The sequence below is a fragment of the Schistocerca cancellata genome, chromosome 5, assembly GCF_023864275.1.
Source record: "Schistocerca cancellata isolate TAMUIC-IGC-003103 chromosome 5, iqSchCanc2.1, whole genome shotgun sequence".
NCBI classification, from domain to species: domain Eukaryota; kingdom Metazoa; phylum Arthropoda; class Insecta; order Orthoptera; family Acrididae; genus Schistocerca; species Schistocerca cancellata.
The window spans coordinates 577926920-577948427 of record NC_064630.1 but is presented as its reverse complement, the minus strand read 5'-3'; the positions used below and the strand labels follow the sequence as shown (position 1 = coordinate 577948427).

Here is a 21508-nt window from a genome sequence, read left to right as displayed (position 1 = left end):
TAATGCAGAAGTATTTTTCTGTCTGTGTGTGTGTGTGTGTGTGTGTGTGTGTGTGTGTGTGTGTGTGTGTGTGTGTGAGAGAGAGAGAGAGAGAGAGAGAGAGAGAGAGAGAGAGAGAGAGAGAGAGAGAGAGAGAAGTGGTGGGTATAATATATTTTGTGCTAACCTGTTATTAAATAACAAAGATATCTTAACAGAATATTGCTACAATTTAAAATTATGTACAGGGTATCATTACTGATCTTAAGTTTTGAGATTATCAGAAAATTGCTGATGAAGAAGGTAGGTGGTGCAACCGCTAAAATTTACAAAGAACAAAGCTTCCATAAAATATGTTGGTCTGCGTTTGCTGATATGAAATATACCACAAACAGGGCTCAAAGGTTTGTTAATCATGTTTAAGTAGTTTGTGGGTCCTCAATATGTACCACACAAGACTATTTTCCCAATGGTACAGAAATTATCTTCAAATTTTAACCCCTAATAAAATTTTTAATTTATCAGATTTTACCATAAACAGATCGGAATGAGTACACAATACCAATTGTAAAAAGTATTTCTCTGTTAGCTGATTACTGTTTTAATAGTTAAATGCTATGTTCCTACACAGACAGAGGGAAACGTGAGAACTCGTTGACTTGGTTATTTTCACCAATGTTTTATGGTACCACCTGCTTAAGACCACTCATTATATTCCTGCAGGATATTCTTAGGGAATAAAATTGCTAAAAGAATAATTTCTCCAGTTTGTTGCAGAATTCATGTTGGCTGCTGTTCAAAAAATCTTTAACTTGAAACTGGAAATACAATGGAATATGTAGCTAGTATCATGCACTACCCTAAGTAGCACATTACACACACACTCACTCACCCATTCAGTCAGTCACTCTGAAACTAACTTCAAGTAATATGTGAGTGACAACTTCAAACCTACACTGAAAAGTTTCATTGTGGTACTAATATTTTATTCATTACAAGACTTCTTTTGACCCTTTTACAGTAATGTATTCACCTGAATGAACAGTAAACAACAAAATGTTACTTACCACGAGTATAAAGTACAGTAAGAAGAATATATGATTACATTTGTAGGTGACTTTGGAACGTACAGGGAGCAAAATTTAGTATGCAGAGCTTTCACCCCTGGCAGCAACAATAGCTCTAACTTGGCTGGACATTGATTCGAACTGAGCTTGCACAACAGGTCTGTGTATGTCATTCCACACTGCTTCAACTTTATGCCAGAGTTAATCAGTCTTAGTGGTTGGCGACCGGTGGCATGCAAATTTCTCGGCTGTTTTCAGTTGGTAAGTGATCCAAAGACTGTGCTTCCCGTGAACAGTAACTCCCTCTGTATCAGAGTACTGGGACAGCACTGATAACAAGCCATCTTGCACTATCTTGTTTAAACATAATATCAAAGAGATCTTGAAGATAGGGCACAGCCACTAGCATTAACACAGCAGAAATGTAACACCTCCTGTCCAGATTACTGGCTATGGGAGCCAGATGTGATTGTGTTGTGTATACCCAATAGTGTGGTGCTGGGTTTGTACAACTAAGACAAACAGTCTGGCCACATTCATCCTCCACTGAGCCACCACACACAGATACATCCATTGCAAAGATGTACACAGAACTGGAACTGTTCTGCTGCCGCGTTAAGGAAAGATCTAACAATGGTCACCATGCTAACAGTCTGTGATGCCCCAGGTGGAGTTGCACTGCCCAAGTGGATACCTGGCTTGATGCAAACAAGCCTATTTCCTGACTAAGTATATGGTGTGGCTGCACAATCTTGCATGGCCAAGTACCCAATGTGTATGTGTGTGTGTGTGTGTGTGTGTGTGTGTGTGTGTGTGTGTCCTGTTGGTTATTACACATGGAGCCACTCGTGCACTGCATTCAGTACGGCCCTCCTGAACGATCAATTCTATATTCACGTGACATTCACGGGTTCCAAAAAATGTGAGCAGCAATAGACAGGAACGAATAAACTGCCATCAACAGCCTACAATCCTGCTGCTGTTGAATTCCAACATATACTGGCAGATTTTCCCCCCTTTTATGTGAGACATAACACAAACAAAGAACACCAAATGTAATTTCTGAATCAGAAACACACGGTTTAATCTTCCCTTATATGTATAAATATATATAGCATTACTTCTACCTACTTTGTGTAGGTTTGCTATAATGTTAGTAATTTGAATATTCAAGATGTAATACAGTATGCCAATTTGGTGTGCATTGAAAGCAATTTTAATGGTCAACAGAGTAGTTGTGATATGAATGAATGATGTCAAATCTCTCCTTTTTGTAAACAAAAATAGAAACACGAGAAAATAAAAGAAAACACATTCCCCTCGTTTAATTTTAGGCACAATGACATAACGACTACACATGTTATGAACACTTTGTTTGCCTAATGCTACCTATGGCATATAAAGTCTGAAGCTGGTCAATGTATGGCTGAAACTAACTATCGCTGTTATCACATTACGCGTTTGTGTCTAAAATAAAAAGTGACTAATATGTTAATCACTCTGTCACAGACTGAATATTGCTTTTTTTTCTATGACATGTTCCCTATCTTTTATCATCATTTAAATTCTACATTATAATTATATGGTATCCCTGGATGCTAAACATGGACAGTGATTGCTGCCCTTCAAAGTTAGTGAGTGCAGTTTGCTGTTAAGAATACACATCTTATCAGGCTTGTTAGACTCCACCTGATTAAGACACTAGGGAGTAAGTATAAGAATATATGTAAGAATCATTTCAATTTACTTAAAAGTTTACAAAAATTCTCCACAACTTGCATATGAAAGAGTGGTGCGCACACACACGCGTGCACAAAGGAAGGGCAATACACAGAAGCAAAATGAAGCATTCCTTGACATACATAAGCCAATAGTATAATTCTGTTACTTGTGAATCTTAAGCATTTTCTTGTGCACACTGAGCATTCATAATTTATTTTATTAATGCACATTTAGTAATAACTATACTGTTATCAAGATTTTGATGTTGGATGACAGTATTAACATGCATACAAAGAAGGGCTGCACAAATGGTGACAAGTTTGTGTGACTCACAGGAGAGTCACTGAAATGTTGAAAACTATGAACCAAAAGACACTTTAAGATAAACACCAAACATCCTACAGAAGTCTAGTGACAAAGTTTCAAGAAAAAGTAACTCCTTTAATGACTGTGAAAACAAGATTACACTAATGACAGTGTTCACAGAGGCACTTAAGCTATCATCCTTCCTGTGCTCCATATATTAATGGAATGAGAAGAAACCCTAGTACGATGGGAAATATCCTCTGTCATGCACTTCACAGCAGTTTGTAGAGTATAAATGAAGATTTAGACAAATATCACAGAAAAAAAAGCAACTGAAAATATTAGAGAGAACCAGTAGCAGAAAACATCCCCAGCGTTGCAACTGTTAGCTGAAGTGAAGTGTGCATTGTGGAATAAGAGAGGAACAGACAGAGCAAACTGGCAACATCCTATTGTCCAGGCACTGAAGTTCACAATTGGGATTGCTCTGCTTTGAACAGCAACAATGTCAATATGACATTCTTTTTGTTGCACAGCCCAAGGTCTAGCTTGGGCCAGAATCTGGTAGTATGATTGCCAGTTCATAGGGCCAATTAAAGTGTCATTTTTTATTTCTCATTTCCTGGATATATTTATGCTCCTACTCAAAACCCACATACTCTCATAGTAATAACAATTCTCTGGTTGTTAAAATACATGTGAGTGTTGATGCCATAAATATTACACAGTGCTGGTGAACAGTTGCCTAGGTGATATCAGTAGTTAAAGCTGATGGGCTGTACTGCATTCATCACTACTTTTCTTCTTTGTCTCTCTCAGTTCAGAACACATTACAAACCCATCATCTGTCATACATATGAATCAACAAAGCACACTACAGATATCAGTGCATGTTATCAATTTTGGGTGAAAAATTGCTCTGTTATGAAACAGATGCAATATTGTTACTACTCTCCATATAGTGGAGATGCTGAGTCACAGGTATGCATAACAAAAACATTATTAAAAAGTTAGCTTTTGGCCAAAGACAGTGGCCATGTGTGCGAGTCGCACACGTGCGTGCTTGCGCGCGTACGTGTTTTATCTATTTTCAACGAAGGCCTTGATGGCTGAAAGCTCACATTCTGATAATCTTTTTGTTGTGAGTAGCAACTATCCTTTTTATAATACTGTTACATTCCATCCTAGATTTACTAAACAGATATACTCATTGGCCTGGGTATATACCTCACCGTTAAAATTAAACTAACTCCAAGATCAGGCCTAGTGTATTGCACTTTCCTGGGCATACTCTACCACAGGGCAGCAACCAGATATAGTTTGGAGGGGCATGGGACCAGCAGTGTCACTTCCCAGATCCTCGAGCTTATTTGTCATTCAAGTGGCTCTACACTTAGCATCACAAGGAAAGGAAAAATTCCTGGCAGACTGGTAACTGAACTCGGTTCCTCCACATGGCAGTCAGAGATGTTGACCACTTAGCTACAGAGGTGGGCGACATACTTTGTCATATCAAAAAGAAAAAAACTTTTTCCTAAACACAAATTCCAAATATCAGGATGTCACCTCTTCCATTGTACACATACTTGAAGAATGGAGATCAGTATAAAGTATTCATGCACAAAAGTAGCAGTTTCAGACATATGTAAGGCAAGAAAACAGAAATGTAGAGCACAATGGCCATATCAGCTCCTATTGGTAGTTTCATTGTGAAACTTAGAGATTTTGTATGTTAATTGCTTGAATTCTTACTTGCCTTTTTCTGTTATCGACAAATTTTCCAGACTCTGTATCACTTCTTTTGCTGCTGGTGGTGGTGGCTTCTCAAATTGCTCCATTTCTGCCCAAACACTGAAGGCCCTTATTATTGTTGCAAAGCCTGTAGAAGGACGAGTTTCTAGAAACTCTTCAGAGTTACACTCAATAATGTACAAAGGACGTGTGCTGTCATCTGCTTCCTCCTCCTCCTCATCATTATCATCATCATCGTCATCATCATCGTCGTCGTCGTCATTTTCAGCCTCACTGTTATAGTACAGTGATTCATCCTCTGAAAGGTCCGTTGTGTATGTACTCCTGTAGGACTGATTGTCGTCATCAATTTGACTATCTGCACGAGATTCATTACATTCACAGGAATCGTCTCCTATAGTACGATTTGATTCTGACAGACAACTGCCAGTTTCACAATTATTAAGTTCTTCAGTGTTATGTACTGCTGGTTGGCTGTTCTCATAGTTCTCTTTACATTCACTACATCCATCTTGTTTTCTTCTCACATGAGACTCTCTGCTTACAGAATTATCACTTCTGCACAGCTCTTCAATTTCATATGATTGACTACCGTCATCGTGTATTTCACTAAACAGATATGGGTGACCATCATGATAAGAATCATCACACTCATAAATACTTTCACAGTTGGATGTATTATGTCTGTGTAAACTATCACTGCCTGCCACTAGAGTGTGTTCCACTTTCTCAGTTTCCACTAACGAATTCCTTCTGTCCAGCTGACAGGATTCTTTTGACCAACAGCTTCCATGCAAATGATTTCCTTCTTCAGATTTCTTATCTTCATCCAACATGTTACAGCTCTGAAATAAAAGACTTGGATTAGTATAATGAATTTTGTTATGCACTATGAAAAGTAGTATTGAAATAATGTTTTTCCACTACCGACATGATTTCTGTTTATTTTCTTATAAAAGTAGTATGTTTTCTCACATGGAAGTGCACATTAGTTCTTACCACCAATCGTCAGATTAACTAGTCCTGCCAGGCTAAGGTATCACATGGCGACACCGTCAAAGGGGATCTTTGAGTTAGCACAGGAGAAGACTGTTTGCCTTTGGTGGATTGTTCGAGCATTTCCGGTTAGAGGAAGACTCTGTAGTTGTTTGGTTGGAGGGACAGAGGAAGTCTTCATGGGAGTATTACTTTGTCCTTTATGCCCTAGTGGTTGTGTAGCTGGTGGCTTCACCCCTTGAGGTGAGAGTTTGACGGCTTGTTGCACAGCTGGATGGGGAGACGACAATGCTACCTTGACACTGGGCGATTTCACAACCTCAGAGCTGAATTGGAGGTCATAAGTCTGTGTGGCCATGTCCTTCCTGTGGCAAGGGGTAACAAGAACAGAACTATAGGTGCCAAATGGGAGAACACAGGGTTTGCGACTAGACAGTCACTTGCAAGTGACTGGGTAAGGCACATTTTCCTTTACCCTGATCTCTTTGACAACCCGCTCATCAAGATACATGGGACAATCCCAAGAGGTGGTAGCATGGCTGCCACTGTAGTTGGTACAGCAGGGAGAAGGAGGGGGACAATTGCTCTTTTGCGCTACCACAGGTTACACATTTGGCTGGGTGTCATCAAGACGTTATAATGTGGTTGAAATGATGACACTGGTAGCAGCGCATCAGGTTCGGAATGTGCGGCTGGACTGTGATAATTTCATAGCCTGCTTTGATCTTGGATGGAAGCACCACTCTTTCAAAGGTGAGAAAAAGAGTGAGGGGGGACATTAAGGAGGAAACTACCCTTTTCATTTCCCTATGGACAGCAATGACACCCTGATCAAAGAGGTAAGATTGGATTTTGGCCTCTGTTAGACCATTCAGCAGTGTGGTGTAAATTACACCATGGAAAGAATTCACAGTTCTATGAACCTCAACATGAACAAGGTAGCTGTGGAGAAGTGAGGCAGCAAGCAGTTGTGCTTGAGAATAAGAAGTACTCTCTAAAAGCAAAGTGCCATTCTGTAAACAAAGCAGGATTTCACAGGTCTGGCAATTGCATCAACATCTTTATGAATAATAAACAGATTTAGCCATGGTTAAGGACTGACCATCTTCAGTAGATGAGACCATGAGGAACCGTGGTGCAGCGGGAAGGGTCTTTGAATCATTAGCCTCATTATGTTTACGTTTCGCAGATGTTGATTATGAAGTTGACTGACTCATTGCAAGAAAATCCCACATGATTACCAGCATCTCCGATGGCACACTCCTTCCAACTGAGGGCCCCCTTCACAAGGGGGTGCACCTGCCTTCGGTGATTGTTCAGACCTCAGGTCACTCCTCCTGAACATCTAACGGAAGGACCAATCAACAATTTGGGAAGGTTGCAGCTCAGGCAATTCCCCCTCCCTGTGCCTGGCCTGTACCTGGGGGTACGTGAGAACCCAACCTGTCGATCCAGGGCTGGGAATTACACATTACCCAGTCAGCTGTTATGCGTCAGATGGGTGGGCTGGCCTTCGGGAGTGCACAGGGAGGAAGAAGAAAAAGAGGAACCTCAAATGCCAAATTGGAGGAACATGAGGAGAAGGGAAACAAAGAAAGGAGAAGGGAATGAAAAAACAAAGGTGAGACATTTCTTACGTCAGTGACAGACAATGCAGAACATTCCCAATAACATCCCAGACACTTTCCCCAAGGGAGGCGAAAAAGAATAGCAAGAGGATAGACCTGCAGCACGGCAGGAAAAAATGCTGCAAAGGCTGGAGCCTCGTGGTAGCCAAGCACGAACCTGTCAAAGAGTGGCTTGGCCCCCTGGGGGGACCATCCATGTTGGAGGAGGTCAGAAAGGAGATCCTGGATAGTCACAACCAACAGCTGAGGGCAGGTCAGCAGCCTGAAGACTATTCAAGAAGTCACTGCCAATTAAGAACAACTTGCTGGTGCAAGAACAATGGTGGCTGAGGGTTCAAGCGATGGCCATCTCTTCTGCAGTGCATACATTGCATCTGTTCAGCAGGGAGCTTAGTTCACTGCACCTTGACTGTGTCTAGGGACCGTTGGTTTGTCCTTCAACCATAGAGCCCTCAGTGTATACCACTCCTGAACCAAGAAATGCTTTGAAAACAACCAGGAATAGGTGGCAAAAAACCTCATGGTCAACAGAATATTTCAGTCCATGGGATGGGTCGAGGCAGATACGAGGACGGGGTACACACCATGAGGGTGTATGCGATTGATCCTTGACCAGAGGTGACAGTGAGGGAAGTTGGGAGTTCAGAGTGGAGATACTGTATGCGAACTGCATTTGTGATGCCAGTCCTGGGCCTCTGTTGTGGGAGGTGGCTCCCCTTACCAGAAAAAAGGGAGTGGCAAATGTGTATCGCACAGCTGAGCAGCAGTTGTTGGCACCTGTTCTGTGGTGGAGGGACCCCAGCCTTTGTGAGTAGGCTGCCTGACAAGGCTGGTCTGAAAGGCACCTGCCGGGAATTGGACCCCACAATGACGCATTGGTTCCAGCATCCACAATGCTGAAATCAACGTCAAACTATATGCTAGATTCCCATAATCAAGACAGGACAGGTTCAAAGCTCTGTAAAGCTGCAAAAGTGTAGAGCAGTCTGCAATAGTGCCAATGAGACATAACTGTTGTTACTGAGGCAGCAAAGAGCATTAAGGTGGGACCAGCATGTTAGCTTAACCTGGTAAAGATGGTGAAACCAAGCCAAACAAGCATTGAAGATCAGTCCCAAAAAGCAGTAAGACTCCATCACAATGACATACGTGCACAATGCATATCTTTGTGGCTGAAAACCACAAGCAATGTTTAAGAGCCCAGTACTGTACCTTTTGTATAGCACCCTGCAATCAGCGCTCAGCAACACCCACAGTCAAGGAGCAATAGTGAATGCAGAAATTGTCTGCATACAAGGAGGTTGACTGTAGACCACTGACAGCTACTAGAAAGAGGCACACACAATATAGAGCACTGTGGGACCCCATTCTCTCGTGTATGGGGGGGGGGGGGCTGTACTGTGGGGAGCATCGAATTGAACCTGGGAATTACGGTGTGGCAACAAGTTCTGAACAAACATCGGGAGCATGCCCCAAAGTCATAAGCATTTTGCAAGTCAAAAAAGACATTGATAAAGCACTAACACTGAGAAAAACTGACTGGATACCAGACTCATGACAGACCAAACTGTCAGCAATAGAACAACTTTGTGAAAATAGCCCCAGGACAGAGTCAAAAGATCCTGAGACTTCCAACACAGCTGCTGACACACCATACATTCCAGAAACTTTTAGAGAAAATTAGTGAGACTAATTGGGCAATAGCTGCCCATCTCACAGAAGTGTTTACCTTCTTCCAGTATTGGGACAATCACATCTTCTCGCCACTGAGGTGGGAACTCACCCTCCCTCCAGATACAGTTTAAAACAGCAACGACACAACATTGGAAATCTCTGATAAGTGTTTGTGCATTTGATTGTGGATGTGGTCTGCTTCCAGAGCCATGTCAGGGCAAAGGGCTACGGCACTCAGGAATTCTCATGCACTGAACAGAGCATTACGTGGCTCCAGGTGATGTTTGGTGGAAGATAAAGTGCATTCGCTCCACCTGCTGCTTGAGGACACTAAATGCATGCTCACAATTCTTACATGCAGAGGCATGAGCATAATGTTTGGCGACAGCATGTGGGCCAGTGTAGACACCTTTCAAGGAGACACCAGATATACCTATAGGGGGTTGGAGTCCATAGAGGCTTCGAGCCTTTTCCCAAACTTGTACAGGAGTCTTCACTTGAAACTTCCGGGCTGATAGGCCGTGGTCGAAGCATAAGTCGTAATCGAAGTCTCCCGCAGTCGGAGACGAAACGTCAGGAGACAGTTTTATACTTTGACCACGACCTATCAGCTCGGAAGTTTTAAGTGAAGACAGTACCGGCCGTGAAAGCTTACATTGTATGATTGTACAGGAGTATTACACAGTCTGATGGAAGTAATATACTGTTCCCAGCGTTCTTGTTTCTGTCATTTTATTAGGTGGCGGACATGAAGACAGAGCCATTCAAAGGCAATAAGGTTCTCCTACGATGGAGATAACGTATGGCATTCAAGAACCAATCTACAATGGTCATGGCAATTTTTGAAGTCTACAATGGTCTTCCAAAAAGGGATCCCAAGGAATAGGGGATCACAAAGTCTGGTGCAGATACAATGGTTGTGGTTGTGCTCTGGACAGACACATGAATAACTCCATGTGGTAAGGTGATAATGCCAATGGCAGAGGCAAAGGCATCCCAGTCAGCACCGTTGTGGCCCATTCCGGTGAACACAGAAGCAACTGATGCTGAGAGAGGGACAGGATGATCTGAAAATGACCAGTGTCACACACGTCAATCATGGACTCTCTAACAGATGGAAGGAAAAAAAGAAGGGCTGCAGAGGGATACGTCAATGGCCAAAAAACAGCCATATACCACACTGAAGTGCATGGGGGCACCAGTATTCATGGGACAAAGATTGAGCTTTGCAAGTAAAGTTTCGATAGCTACTGCAGCCTGTGGCCATAGTTCCACCCTACAAAAGGATGCAATCACTGAAGTTGCCCAAAATGAAGAAGGGTGGGGGAGTTGAAAAATCAGATCAGACAACACAGACATTTAACCATCAGAAGGGAGATACACATTACAGATGATAGTTATTCAGAATGATGAATAAGTGTCCAACATCTTAAAAAAATGCGCACAACACAAAGTACAGTACCTTCAGAATAAAGAGCGTTCAATCACCTCTAACACAATTTCAGCTTGTATTAATGAGTTGGGACAAAAAGAACTGCTGGTTAATATTGCCAGTCCCAATCAAAGGGTTATAATTTATACAAAACTCAGCCTTCTGACAACTGGACGCATCAGAATGGAATGCAAAAATAAACCAGATGGTTTACGACAATTGCAAGGAAAGAGCATTAAGAAATTTGGGAAAAAACCATCTCTGTACACAGCTTTCAAAAATCGGTAATTCAACACACTTACACATACATAAAAACAGTGCCAACATTAAGCAAATTACTTATTGCTGTAAAACAAAAAATCAATTTTCCTTGGCAGAAAGATATTTTACAGAAGACATTGTATGAAATGGGATTTGCCTGAAAGATCTCTCCAAGTAGAAGGAACATTCTACTGAAGAGAACTAATGTAATTGACTGGCGATGCAAATACTTGATACAAGTAAGGAAATTAAGAGAGCAAACAGTAAATTCTTTTATATCATTGAAACTTAGGTGGACAACAAACAACATTACCCTTAGAGAATGTTGGCAGGGTCATAGCATTGACACCAACGTGGATAATACTTACGGAAGCAGCAATGGTGAACAAGTATTGTGCTTGCTTATTAATCTACATCAAAGTTATCCTCACCAAAATATTTCCCATTACATTTTATAGATATTCCAGTGTTTTTTTCTAGTCCTGAAACACTTCTAGATCTCTGCCTTTGGAATAGCTGTTCTCTCAGAGATGCATTTTTAATCTCATCTATGTTTATAAAATACTGCCCTTTCAGTTTTGAGAACAACAATTCACATCAGTGAACAGTGAATCAAAGGTTTCAGTACAGTATTGTTTTGGGATGGTAATGAAGTGTCAGCAGGTGCATTATTATAGTACAGAAACCACGAAATATTCTGCCACAAATCTGGCCTTTTTTCCTTTCTTTTTTTCCTCTCCCCCGTTTGGACTGTTTCATGCATAATGTTTTGAATTTTTAAGTAGTACTCCTTATTGATTGTTTCACCTTCTAGCAAGAAGTCTTGGTGCACTATACTGTTAAAATTGAAGAACACTGTGACAAGCATAGCATTCACATTTGACTGCACTTGCAGAGAATTTATTGGTCTTTGCAATCCAGACTGTTATGACTAAGCATTAGTTTCAACAACATATCCATTAACTCACACTTCATCTCCTATTATGACCCATTTTGTGACCTTCACCTTTGATATACTTTTGTAAACCCTTGTTTTACTCATAGTAGACTCACCAAAAGTAATATTTGACATTTCTAATAGTCTGATTCACTTTATTTTGCTTACAGCAAAATTTAATACAAATGCCCTGATCCATTTTTATACAAAATAAATGATACATGTGTAATCTCTAACAGGTAACAGCAGACTAAACATCCAAGATGCCTAATGTTCTACCAAAAATTTCAGAAATGTTTATCAACACAATGTCAAAAAACACTCATGCAAATTATTCTACTAAGAAATTGTGTATCCCCATCACTTTTGATCACTCCTTGTGTAGAAATAATTATGGTTTTTCAACAACTTTGTCAAAAATCTACTTCTTATGAAAGTAAAAAAAAGACAACTAAAACAAGCAGAGAGAAATGTATGTATGTTCAGTACACTAGATAAAAAATCAGTAGTGTCATATCTTGATGAGGAACTTTAAACTTTCAGCACAGGGCAGGAGCTCACAGAAGAACCCCGGCACAAGTTTAAAAGAATAGTTAACCTTGCACTGGATAGATATGTACCCAGTAGAAACGTTCATAATGGCAGGGAACCTCCATGGTATACAGTCACTGCAATGAAACTTCTACAGAAATAGAGTTTACTGTATAACAGGTGTAAAACAAAGCATTGGGCTATAGATAGAGATATGCTGAATGAAATGCATTTGGCTGTCAAGGCAGCAATGCGTGATGCGTGATGCCTTCAATGACTACAAATAGCAGAATATTGTCAAGTGATCTTTCACAGAACCCAAAGAAATTCTGGTCATATGTAAAGGCTGTTAGTGGCACCAAAGTTAGTGTCCAATCCCTAGCAAATGAGACAGAAACTGCAATTAAGGGTAGCAAAGCTAAAGCTGAAACGCTCAAATGCGTTTTCAAATGTCCCTTTACAACAGAAAACCAGGAGAACTGCCCAAATTTAATCCTCGTACCACTGAAAAGATGAATGAAATAAGAGATGTTAAGTCCCATAGTGCTCAGAGCCATGAATGAAATAAGTATTAGTCACAGTACAAAGCATAACAAACAAGTAGAAAGATTTATATGTTCAGTGAACTAGATAAGAAATTACTAGAGTGATATCTCACTGAGGAACTTAACTTTTAGCTCAGGACAGGAGTATGTAGAAGAACTATCTTCAAGTATAGAAGAATAGCTGACCATGTACTGTACATGTATGTACCCAGTGGAACACTTTGTAATGGGAAGGACTCTTTATAGTATACAGTCAGTGTAAAGCAACTTTTAAAGAAACAGAGATAGGTATAAAATAAAGTAGAGAGCTAGAGATGCTGAATGAAATGTGTTTGGCTGTCAAGACAGCAACACGCGAAGTCTTCAATGACTAACATAGCAGAATATTGTCGAAAGATCATTCACAAAACCCAAATTGTCCGTAGCTCATGGTCTAGTGGCAAGCATTTCTGCATCTGGATCATGGGGACCCGGAATCAATTCCCAGCCGGGTTGGGGATTTTCTATGCCCGGGGACTGGGTGTTTGTGTTATTGTTATCACCATCATCTGTAACAGTGGGTAGATTGGATTGTGTAAAAACTGGACTTCATAAAAATTGGGACTTTGTACAGCGGCTGATGACCGCACAGTTGAGTGTTGCACAAACATCACAAAACCCAAATAAATTCTGGCCATATGTAAAAGCTGTTGGTGACACAAAATTAGTGTCAAGTCACCCAAGGATGAGACAGAAACAAACTAATGGTAGCAAAGCAAAAGCTGAAATGCTTAAGTCCATTTTCAAATGAACCTTTACAAAGAAAAACCCATGAGTATTGACCCAATTTAATTCTTGTACCACTGAAAAGATAAGTGACATAGATATTAGTCTCAGTGTTGCTGAGAAACAGCTGAAATCATTAAAACTGAACTCCGGGGCCCAATGAAATCCCTGTCAGACTCTATACTGAATTTGTGACTGCGTTAGCCCCTGTTTTAACTATAATTTACTTTAGACCCCTTGAACAAAAAAGTATGCCCAATTCCAAAAAAATAAAATATAATGGGTGGGGGGCACAGGTCACACCCATCTATAAGAAGGGGAGTAGAAGTGATCCACGAAACTATCGTCCAATATCCTTGACATCAATTTGTTGTAGAATCTTTGAACATATTCTGAGCTCAAGCATAATGAGGTATCTTGAACAGAATGACCTTCTCAAAGCCAACCAGCATGGATTTTGAAAACAATCATGCGAAACCCAACTCATTTTTATCACATGACACACTGAAAGCTTTGGATCAAGGAAACCAAGTAGAAGCTCTATTTCTCGATTTCCAAAAAGCATCTGACTCAGGACAGCACCTACATTTATTGTCAAAAGTACGAGCATATAGGATGTCAAATGAAATTTGTGACTGTATGTGGAATCAGTTTAATAAGCCACAGCTGCAAAATACTAACACGAATTCTTTACAGACGAATGGAAAAACTGGTAGAAGCCGACCTCGGGGAAGATCAGTTTGGATTCCGTAGAAATGTTGGAACACGTGAGGCCATACTGACCTTACGACTTATCTTAGAAGAAAGATTAAGGAAAGGCAAACCTACGTTTCTAGCATTTGTAGACTTAGAGAAAGCTTTTGACAATGTTGACTGGAATACTCTCTTTCAAATTCTAAAGGTGGCAGGGGTAAAATACAGGGAGCGAAAGGCTATTTACAATTTATACAGAAACCAGATGGCAGTTATAAGAGTCGAGGGACATGAAAGGGAAGCAGTGGTTAAGAAGGGAGTAAGACAGGGTTGTAGCCCCTCCCCGATGTTATTCAATCTGTATATTGAGCAAGCAGTAAAGGAAACAAAAGAAAAATTCGGAGTAGGTATTAAAATCCATGGAGAAGAAATAAAAACGTTGAGGTTCGCCGATGACATTGTAATTCTGTCAGAGACAGCAAAGGACTTGGAAGAGCAGTTGAATGGAATGGATGGTGTCTTGAAGGGAGGATATAAGATGAACATCAACAAAAGCAAAACGAGGATAATGGAATGTAGTCGAATTAAGTCGGGTGATGTTGAGGGTATTAGATTAGGAAATGAGACACTTAAAGTAGTAAAGGAGTTTTGCTATTTGGGGAGCAAAATAACTGATGGTTCAAATGGCTCTGAGCACTATTGGACTTAACAGCTGTGGTCATCAGTCCCCTAAAATAACTGATGATGGTCGAAGTAGAGAGGATATAAAATGTAGACTGGCAATGGCAAAGAAAGCGTTTCTGAAGAAGAGAAATTTGTTAACATCGAGTATAGATTTAAGTGTCAGGAAGTCATTTCTGAAAGTATTTGTATGGAGTGTAGCCATGTATGGAAGTGAAACATGGACGGTAAATAGTTTAGACAAGAAGAGAATAGAAGCTTTCGAAATGTGGTGCTACAGAAGAATGCTGAAGATTAGATGGGTAGATCACATAACTAATGAGGAAGTATTGAATAGGATTGGGGAGAAGAGAAGTTTGTGGCACAACTTGACCAGAAGAAGGGATCGGTTGGTAGGACATGTTCTGAGGCATCAAGGGATCACCAATTTAGTATTGGAGGGCAGCGTCCAGGGTAAAAATCGTAGGGGGAGACCAAGAGATGAATACACTAAGCAGATTCAGAAGGATGTAGGTTGCAGTAGGTACTGGGAGATGAAGAAGCTTGCACAGGATAGAGTAGCATGGAGAGCTGCATCAAACCAGTCTCAGGACTGAAGACCATAACAACAACAACATGTGGAACTTTTTGGTAGGGAGGAAGCAACATGTTATCTTTGATGGAGAGTTAACACCAGATGTAGAAGTAACTCTTGGTGTACCCCAGGGAAGTGTGTTGGGACCCATGCTGTTCTTTTTTTATATTAATGATCTTGCAGACAATATTAATAATAAAATCAGGCTTTTTGCAGATGATTCAGTTATCTATAACTAAGTACTATCTGAAAGAAGTTACAGAAATATTCAGTCATATATTGATAAGATTTCAACATGGTGCAGAGATCGGAAACTTGCTTTAAATGTTCAGAAATATAAAATTTTGCAGTTCACAAAATGGAAAAAAAACAGTCTTCCATGGCTACTCATACAAATACCTGGGTGAAACACTTTGGAGGGATATGAAATGGGATAATCACGTAAGTTCAGTCATGGGTCAAGCAGGTGGTAGACTTTGGTTTATTGGTATAATACTGGGGAAATGCAACCAATCTACACAGAAGACAACCTACAAATCATTCGTGGGATTAAAGGATATTGCTCAAGTGTGTGGGACCCATACCAGATAGGACTAATAGGATGTACTGAATGTATACAGACAAGGGCAGCACAAATGGTCACAGGTTTGTTTAATCCATGGGAGAGTGTCACAGAGATACTGAAGGAACTGGACTGGAATACTCCAAGATAGATGAAAATTATTCTGAGAAAGTCTATTAACGAAGTTTCAAGAAATGGCTTTCAATGATCACTCTAGGAATATACAACAACACCCTAAGTATTTCTCACATAAGCATCATGGAGATCAGAATAATTTCTGCATACACAGAGGCAGTCAAACAATCATTCTTCCCACACTCCGTACGTGAACGGAACAGGAAGAAACCCTAATAACTGGTACAATGGAACATACACTCTGCCATGCACCTCATGTTGGATTGCAGAGTACAGATGTAGATGTAGATAAACAATGATCCTATTGGAATATCTCCATCAATGTAGGAGATAGTAGATGAACATGCATTCAGATAAACAGACATTTGGTTCTGTATTTGTAATAGATATAGGAACCCTGACCTATGACTTCTGCTACTGCATTAACGTAATTAATTTACTCTATAATGTTGTGTTTGGGAAGAGGGCTATCTTCTTCTGTATTCGAGTAGTGTTAATGCATTTATTTGAAAATAAACGCTGCCCTGATATACCTGCAGCCATGCCACCACTGATTTAAAATATTCACTGGGGAAGGGCTAGTACTGCTTTGTGAAGCAGCTTGTAGGAGCACCTTGTGAAGTAGCTGGGTATGCAGAGTGTGGACTCACTCACTCACTCATTCACTCACTCACTCAGAGTTTACTGGCAGACTATAGCCACAGAGGGTTGGGGTCAACATTGCTGGGGACAAAGTTTCCTGGAGTGCAATGCAGAAATCAGAGGAAATGTGCGAGAAACACCTTAGCTTAGACAAGCATGCAGGCTGTGCTGCAGAGTCACCTACTGCCACTGGTTGTGAGGATACGGTATCAATATGCATTAGTTCTGAATCAGGTTGTGTAAGAGGATCCAATGCCACAGGCACCACCAGGAACTCTACCCTGAATACAGAGCCAGAACATACAGGCTCCAGTGACATCAGGACCATCAGAACCTCCACTATCTTGGAGGTCGTCTTTCTGTGCGTCTTCTTCTTGGAGGATTTCAGTTCCCCTGGCGTCTTATTTGCTCTTGTTACAGGGACAAGAAGAAACGCAAAGTCCTAAGACCAGCAACCTGTAGCTCCTTCACCCCTGATTCGTATCTGGTTGCAGATCAGCAGAATGCTGGGAGGGAAACATCCTGAGGGATCCCGTCCTGGTGAGAGGGAGTGGAGGAGGGTATGGCTTCTCTGGCTGGGGTTGGGGATTGACATCCTCTGTGGATGGAGAATCAATGCTCCCAAAGTGGGAGTGGGGGAAACAGTAGGAGTAGGGCCAGCAACCAGCAGGGGAGTGAGTGTAATCGAGCAGCCTTGAGGGCGCAACGTAGGAGGCATGAAGGCAAGGGTATAGTCACCAGATAGAATGAAATCTTCACAGCCATAGCAATCTTCATCTTTATATGTACACGATACAGATGTTCATATTTCTTTTTGTCTCATGGTAACTGAGTAGGTCAACAGTACCTTTTCTCTTAGGAAGATGGTGCAGTCTGGTGAACAGAGCGAAAGGCACTCCCTGCAGTTGACACAAAAAGGGAAGGGGCACAAGGAACATTAGTGTGCAATTGCCATCCACAATCCCTACAGATAAGACTGACATTGCAATGCAAAGTCAGGTGCCCGAATCTCATGCACTTGATGCACCGCATGGGAGGAGGAACATACAGTTTCACATCACATCAATACATCATCAACTTTACCTTTTCACACAGGAGTTGTCTTCAAAGACCAATATGACGGCACCAATATCAACCCTATTGTCCCCACTGGATACAATAGACAAAATGCACACCCCCACTGGTATGACCTGGCATGTAACTTGTCATCGGTCTGTAAAAGGATGTCGCGGAGAAATAAGATATCCTGTACCGTATTAAGACTGTTACAGGGGGAGGGGGGGTGATAGTTACAGGAATGTCACCCAGCTTGTCACATGTGAACAGCGTTGTGATTGAGTAAGAGGTGCAGATCTGAACCACTTTCCTTTTTCGGGATCATTGCTACTCCCCGAAACCTGTCCTCAGGGTGTTTGACAAAGAATAATGACTTTGTGACCAAAAAGGAGTCCTGCCAGTCCTAGAGAAAATTAAGTATTGTGGGAGTATTTCTGCCTTTGTTTCTTAGTTCTACATTCCTCCCATGACATCGCCCAGAGTCCCCGGGCCCCAGACATGATGGGCACATACTTCTTGTCATACACAGGAAGTTCCCAGCACAGGCACCAATAACAGGGTCCATGCTTGGTCAGGATACTACCATTGTGCAGATAACAGATGACCCCCTCACCCAATTGACGATCAGACGACTACTGTGTTGGGTTTGGGCATGTACTACTTTTGCCAGAAAGGAAGGGTGCAAAGTCAGAAAGGCGCGAAAGGTGGAATGTACACCATGCTGGGCAACATGCCCTGCATGATCCGCACTTCTGTTTGGAATAAGAATGGTAGATCAAACGCAACAATGAGGACCATGTAGTGAAGGAAGGAAAGCTGTATGATGTGTCGAGAGAGAGATTTTTTTTGTGTGGTTTTAGGGTGCTCAACTACTGAGGCCCTTAGTGCCCAGTCACAAATGTAAGCGCACATATAATCTGGTAAAACTCAAGGGGGAGGGGGAGGGGGGAGACACCAGAAAGTTCTTACAAAGACGCAGATAAAATAATTAAAAGAGTTAAATGTCTTTGGACAAGTCCGTCAAAGTAATAAAACGAAGAACATGAGCAGCTGCTTGAGCGTCATCATCTAAAATTTCCTGTAAAGTAGATGGCAGAGACAGGACAACACGAGATTGATTACAACGGGGACACGACAATAAAACATGGCGCACTGTCAATGCATGACCACAAGGGCACTGCAGGGCGGGGTCACCGGATAGCAGGTAGCGGTCGCTAAACCGGCAATGCCCAATCTGCAACCTGGCCAAAAGGACCTCCTCTCGCCAAGATGGTCAGGAGGAGGTTGTCCAAGCTGTTGGGAATGGTTTCATGGCCTGGAGCTTATTTTCTTGAAGTGACGACCAAGTATCTCACCATAAAGAGACAAGCCTCTTACAAACAACCCCACTAATGTCAGACGATGGGACACACAGGGAGGCTGGCCGAGGCAGGAGGACTGCAGCCTTGGCCGCACCATCGGCAGCCTCATTCCCAGGCACTCCTACATGGCCTGGAACCCACATAAAGCTAAGAGGAGAGCCATCATCAGCAAAAGAATGGAGGGATTGCTGGATCTGTTGCACCAAGGGATGGACCAGCTATGGAGCTCCAAGGCTCTGAAGAGCAGAGTACATACGGAGAATGGCGGTGGCGGCGGACATACTAAATGACCTGATTGAGAGCAAAACGTTCAGCCATAAAGTTGTAACACTGGTCGAGGAGCCGGTATTTCAAGGTGACGTCCCAACGACAAAGACACAGCCGACACCATCATCAGTTTTGGAGCCATCAGTGTAAATAAAGGTGTTACTGGCAAGATGCGCATGAAGTTCGACAAACCGCGAGCAATACACTGCATCCGGAGTACCCTCCTTCGGGAGCGAGCTGAGGTCAAGATGAATGTGAACCGGAGCCTGGAGCCAAGGTGGTGTCGGGCTCTCGCCCTCTCTGAAGATGGTAGGGAGGGCAAAATCCAATTGTCGAAGCAGGCGACGAAAGCGAACTCCAGGGGGCAGCAAGGCAGACACATACGACCCATACTGATGGTCGAGAGAATCGGCGAAGAAGGACTGAAGAGGGGTGGTCGGGCATTGACAACAGCCAGCAGGCATACTGACAAAGCAGTACATCGCGCCAGTAGGTCAATGGTAATTCGGCAGCTTCAGCATAAAGACTCTTGACAGGACTAGTATAGAATGCTCTGGTCGCAAGACGTAACCCCCGATGATGGATGGAGTTAAGACGGCGTAAGAGTGATGGCCGAGCAGACGAGTAGACAAGGCTCCCATAATCCAGCTTTGATCGGACTATGGACCAATATAAGCAAAGCAGGACAGTGCGATCTGCTCCCCAAGATGAACCACTAAGAACACGGAGGACATTAAGGGAACATGTACAACGGGCAGCCAAATAAGAGACGTGCGGAGACCAACAACGTTTCCTGTCCAGTGTGAGCCCTAAAAACTTCATTGTCTCCACGAATGGGAGAACAATGGGACCGAGATGTAAGGATGGTGGAAGGAATGCTTTATAGCGCCAAAAGTTGATGCAAACCATCTTTTCTTCAGAGAACTGGAAGCCATTAGCCACACTCCATGAGTATAGGCATTCAAAGACAACGCTGAAGGCAGCACTGCAGGAGGCATGTTCTCTGGGCACTGCAATAGATCGCAAAGTCATCGACGAAAAGAGAGCCTGAGACATTAGGTGGAATGCAATCCGTAATTGGATTGAGCAAAAAGAGCTACACTCAAAACGGGGCCCTGAGGCACTCCGTTCTCCTGGACGAAGATGTCGGACAATACGGAACCCACACGTACCCTAAACATTCGATCTGTTAAAAATGAATCAATAAAAAGGGGCAGGTGACCACGTAGGCCCCACCTGTGCATAGTGCAGAGGATACCTCCTCTCCAACAGGTATCGTAAGCCTTCTCCAAATCTAAGAACACAGCTACTGTTTGGCGCTTTCGCAAAAAGTTGTTCATGATGAACTTCAACAAGGTCACAAGGTGGTCAACAGCAGAGCGGCGTCGACGAAAGCCGCATTGAACATTGGTAAGTAGCCTTCGAGATTCAAGAATCCAAACCAACCGAGCGTTAACCATGTGCTCCATCACCTTACAGACACAGCTTGTAAGAGAAATGGGGCAGTAACTAGAAGGAAGGTGTCTATCCTTGCCAGGTTTGGGTACGAGAAGAAGGAAGGTGTCTATCCTTGCCAGGTTTGGGTACGAGAACAACGACGGCCTCACGCCAATGCATGGGGACCTGACCTTCGGTCCAGACGCGATTATAAGTATGAAGAAGAAAGCATTTGCCTGCCGAAGAAAGGTGTGTCAGCATCTGAACGTGAATTGCATCTGGCCCCGGAGCAGAGGACCGGAACAGTGCAAGTGCACAATCGAGTTCCCGCATTGTAAAGGGAGCATTATAATCTTCCAGATTCAGCGAGTGGAAGGAAGATCGTTGAGCCTCTTCTGCCTCTTTTCTGGGAAGGAAAGCAGGGTGGTAATGGGCGGAGCTTGAAACCTCCGCTAAAAAGCGGCTGAAGGCATTTGAGACATCCACAGGGTCTACAAGTCAGGCC

General features: G+C 42.3%; 1 protein-coding gene across 2 annotated transcripts in view; it reads right to left on the bottom strand.

The window, feature by feature from the left end:
- Positions 1-21508, bottom strand: part of LOC126187591 (protein starmaker-like) — a 44150-nt gene that overhangs the window by 13912 nt on the left and 8730 nt on the right. For both annotated transcript variants that reach the window (XM_049928775.1, XM_049928776.1), the window contains one exon: positions 4831-5671. In XM_049928775.1, the coding sequence (XP_049784732.1) occupies positions 4831-5671 (841 nt within the window). The remainder of the gene's footprint in view (positions 1-4830; positions 5672-21508) is intronic.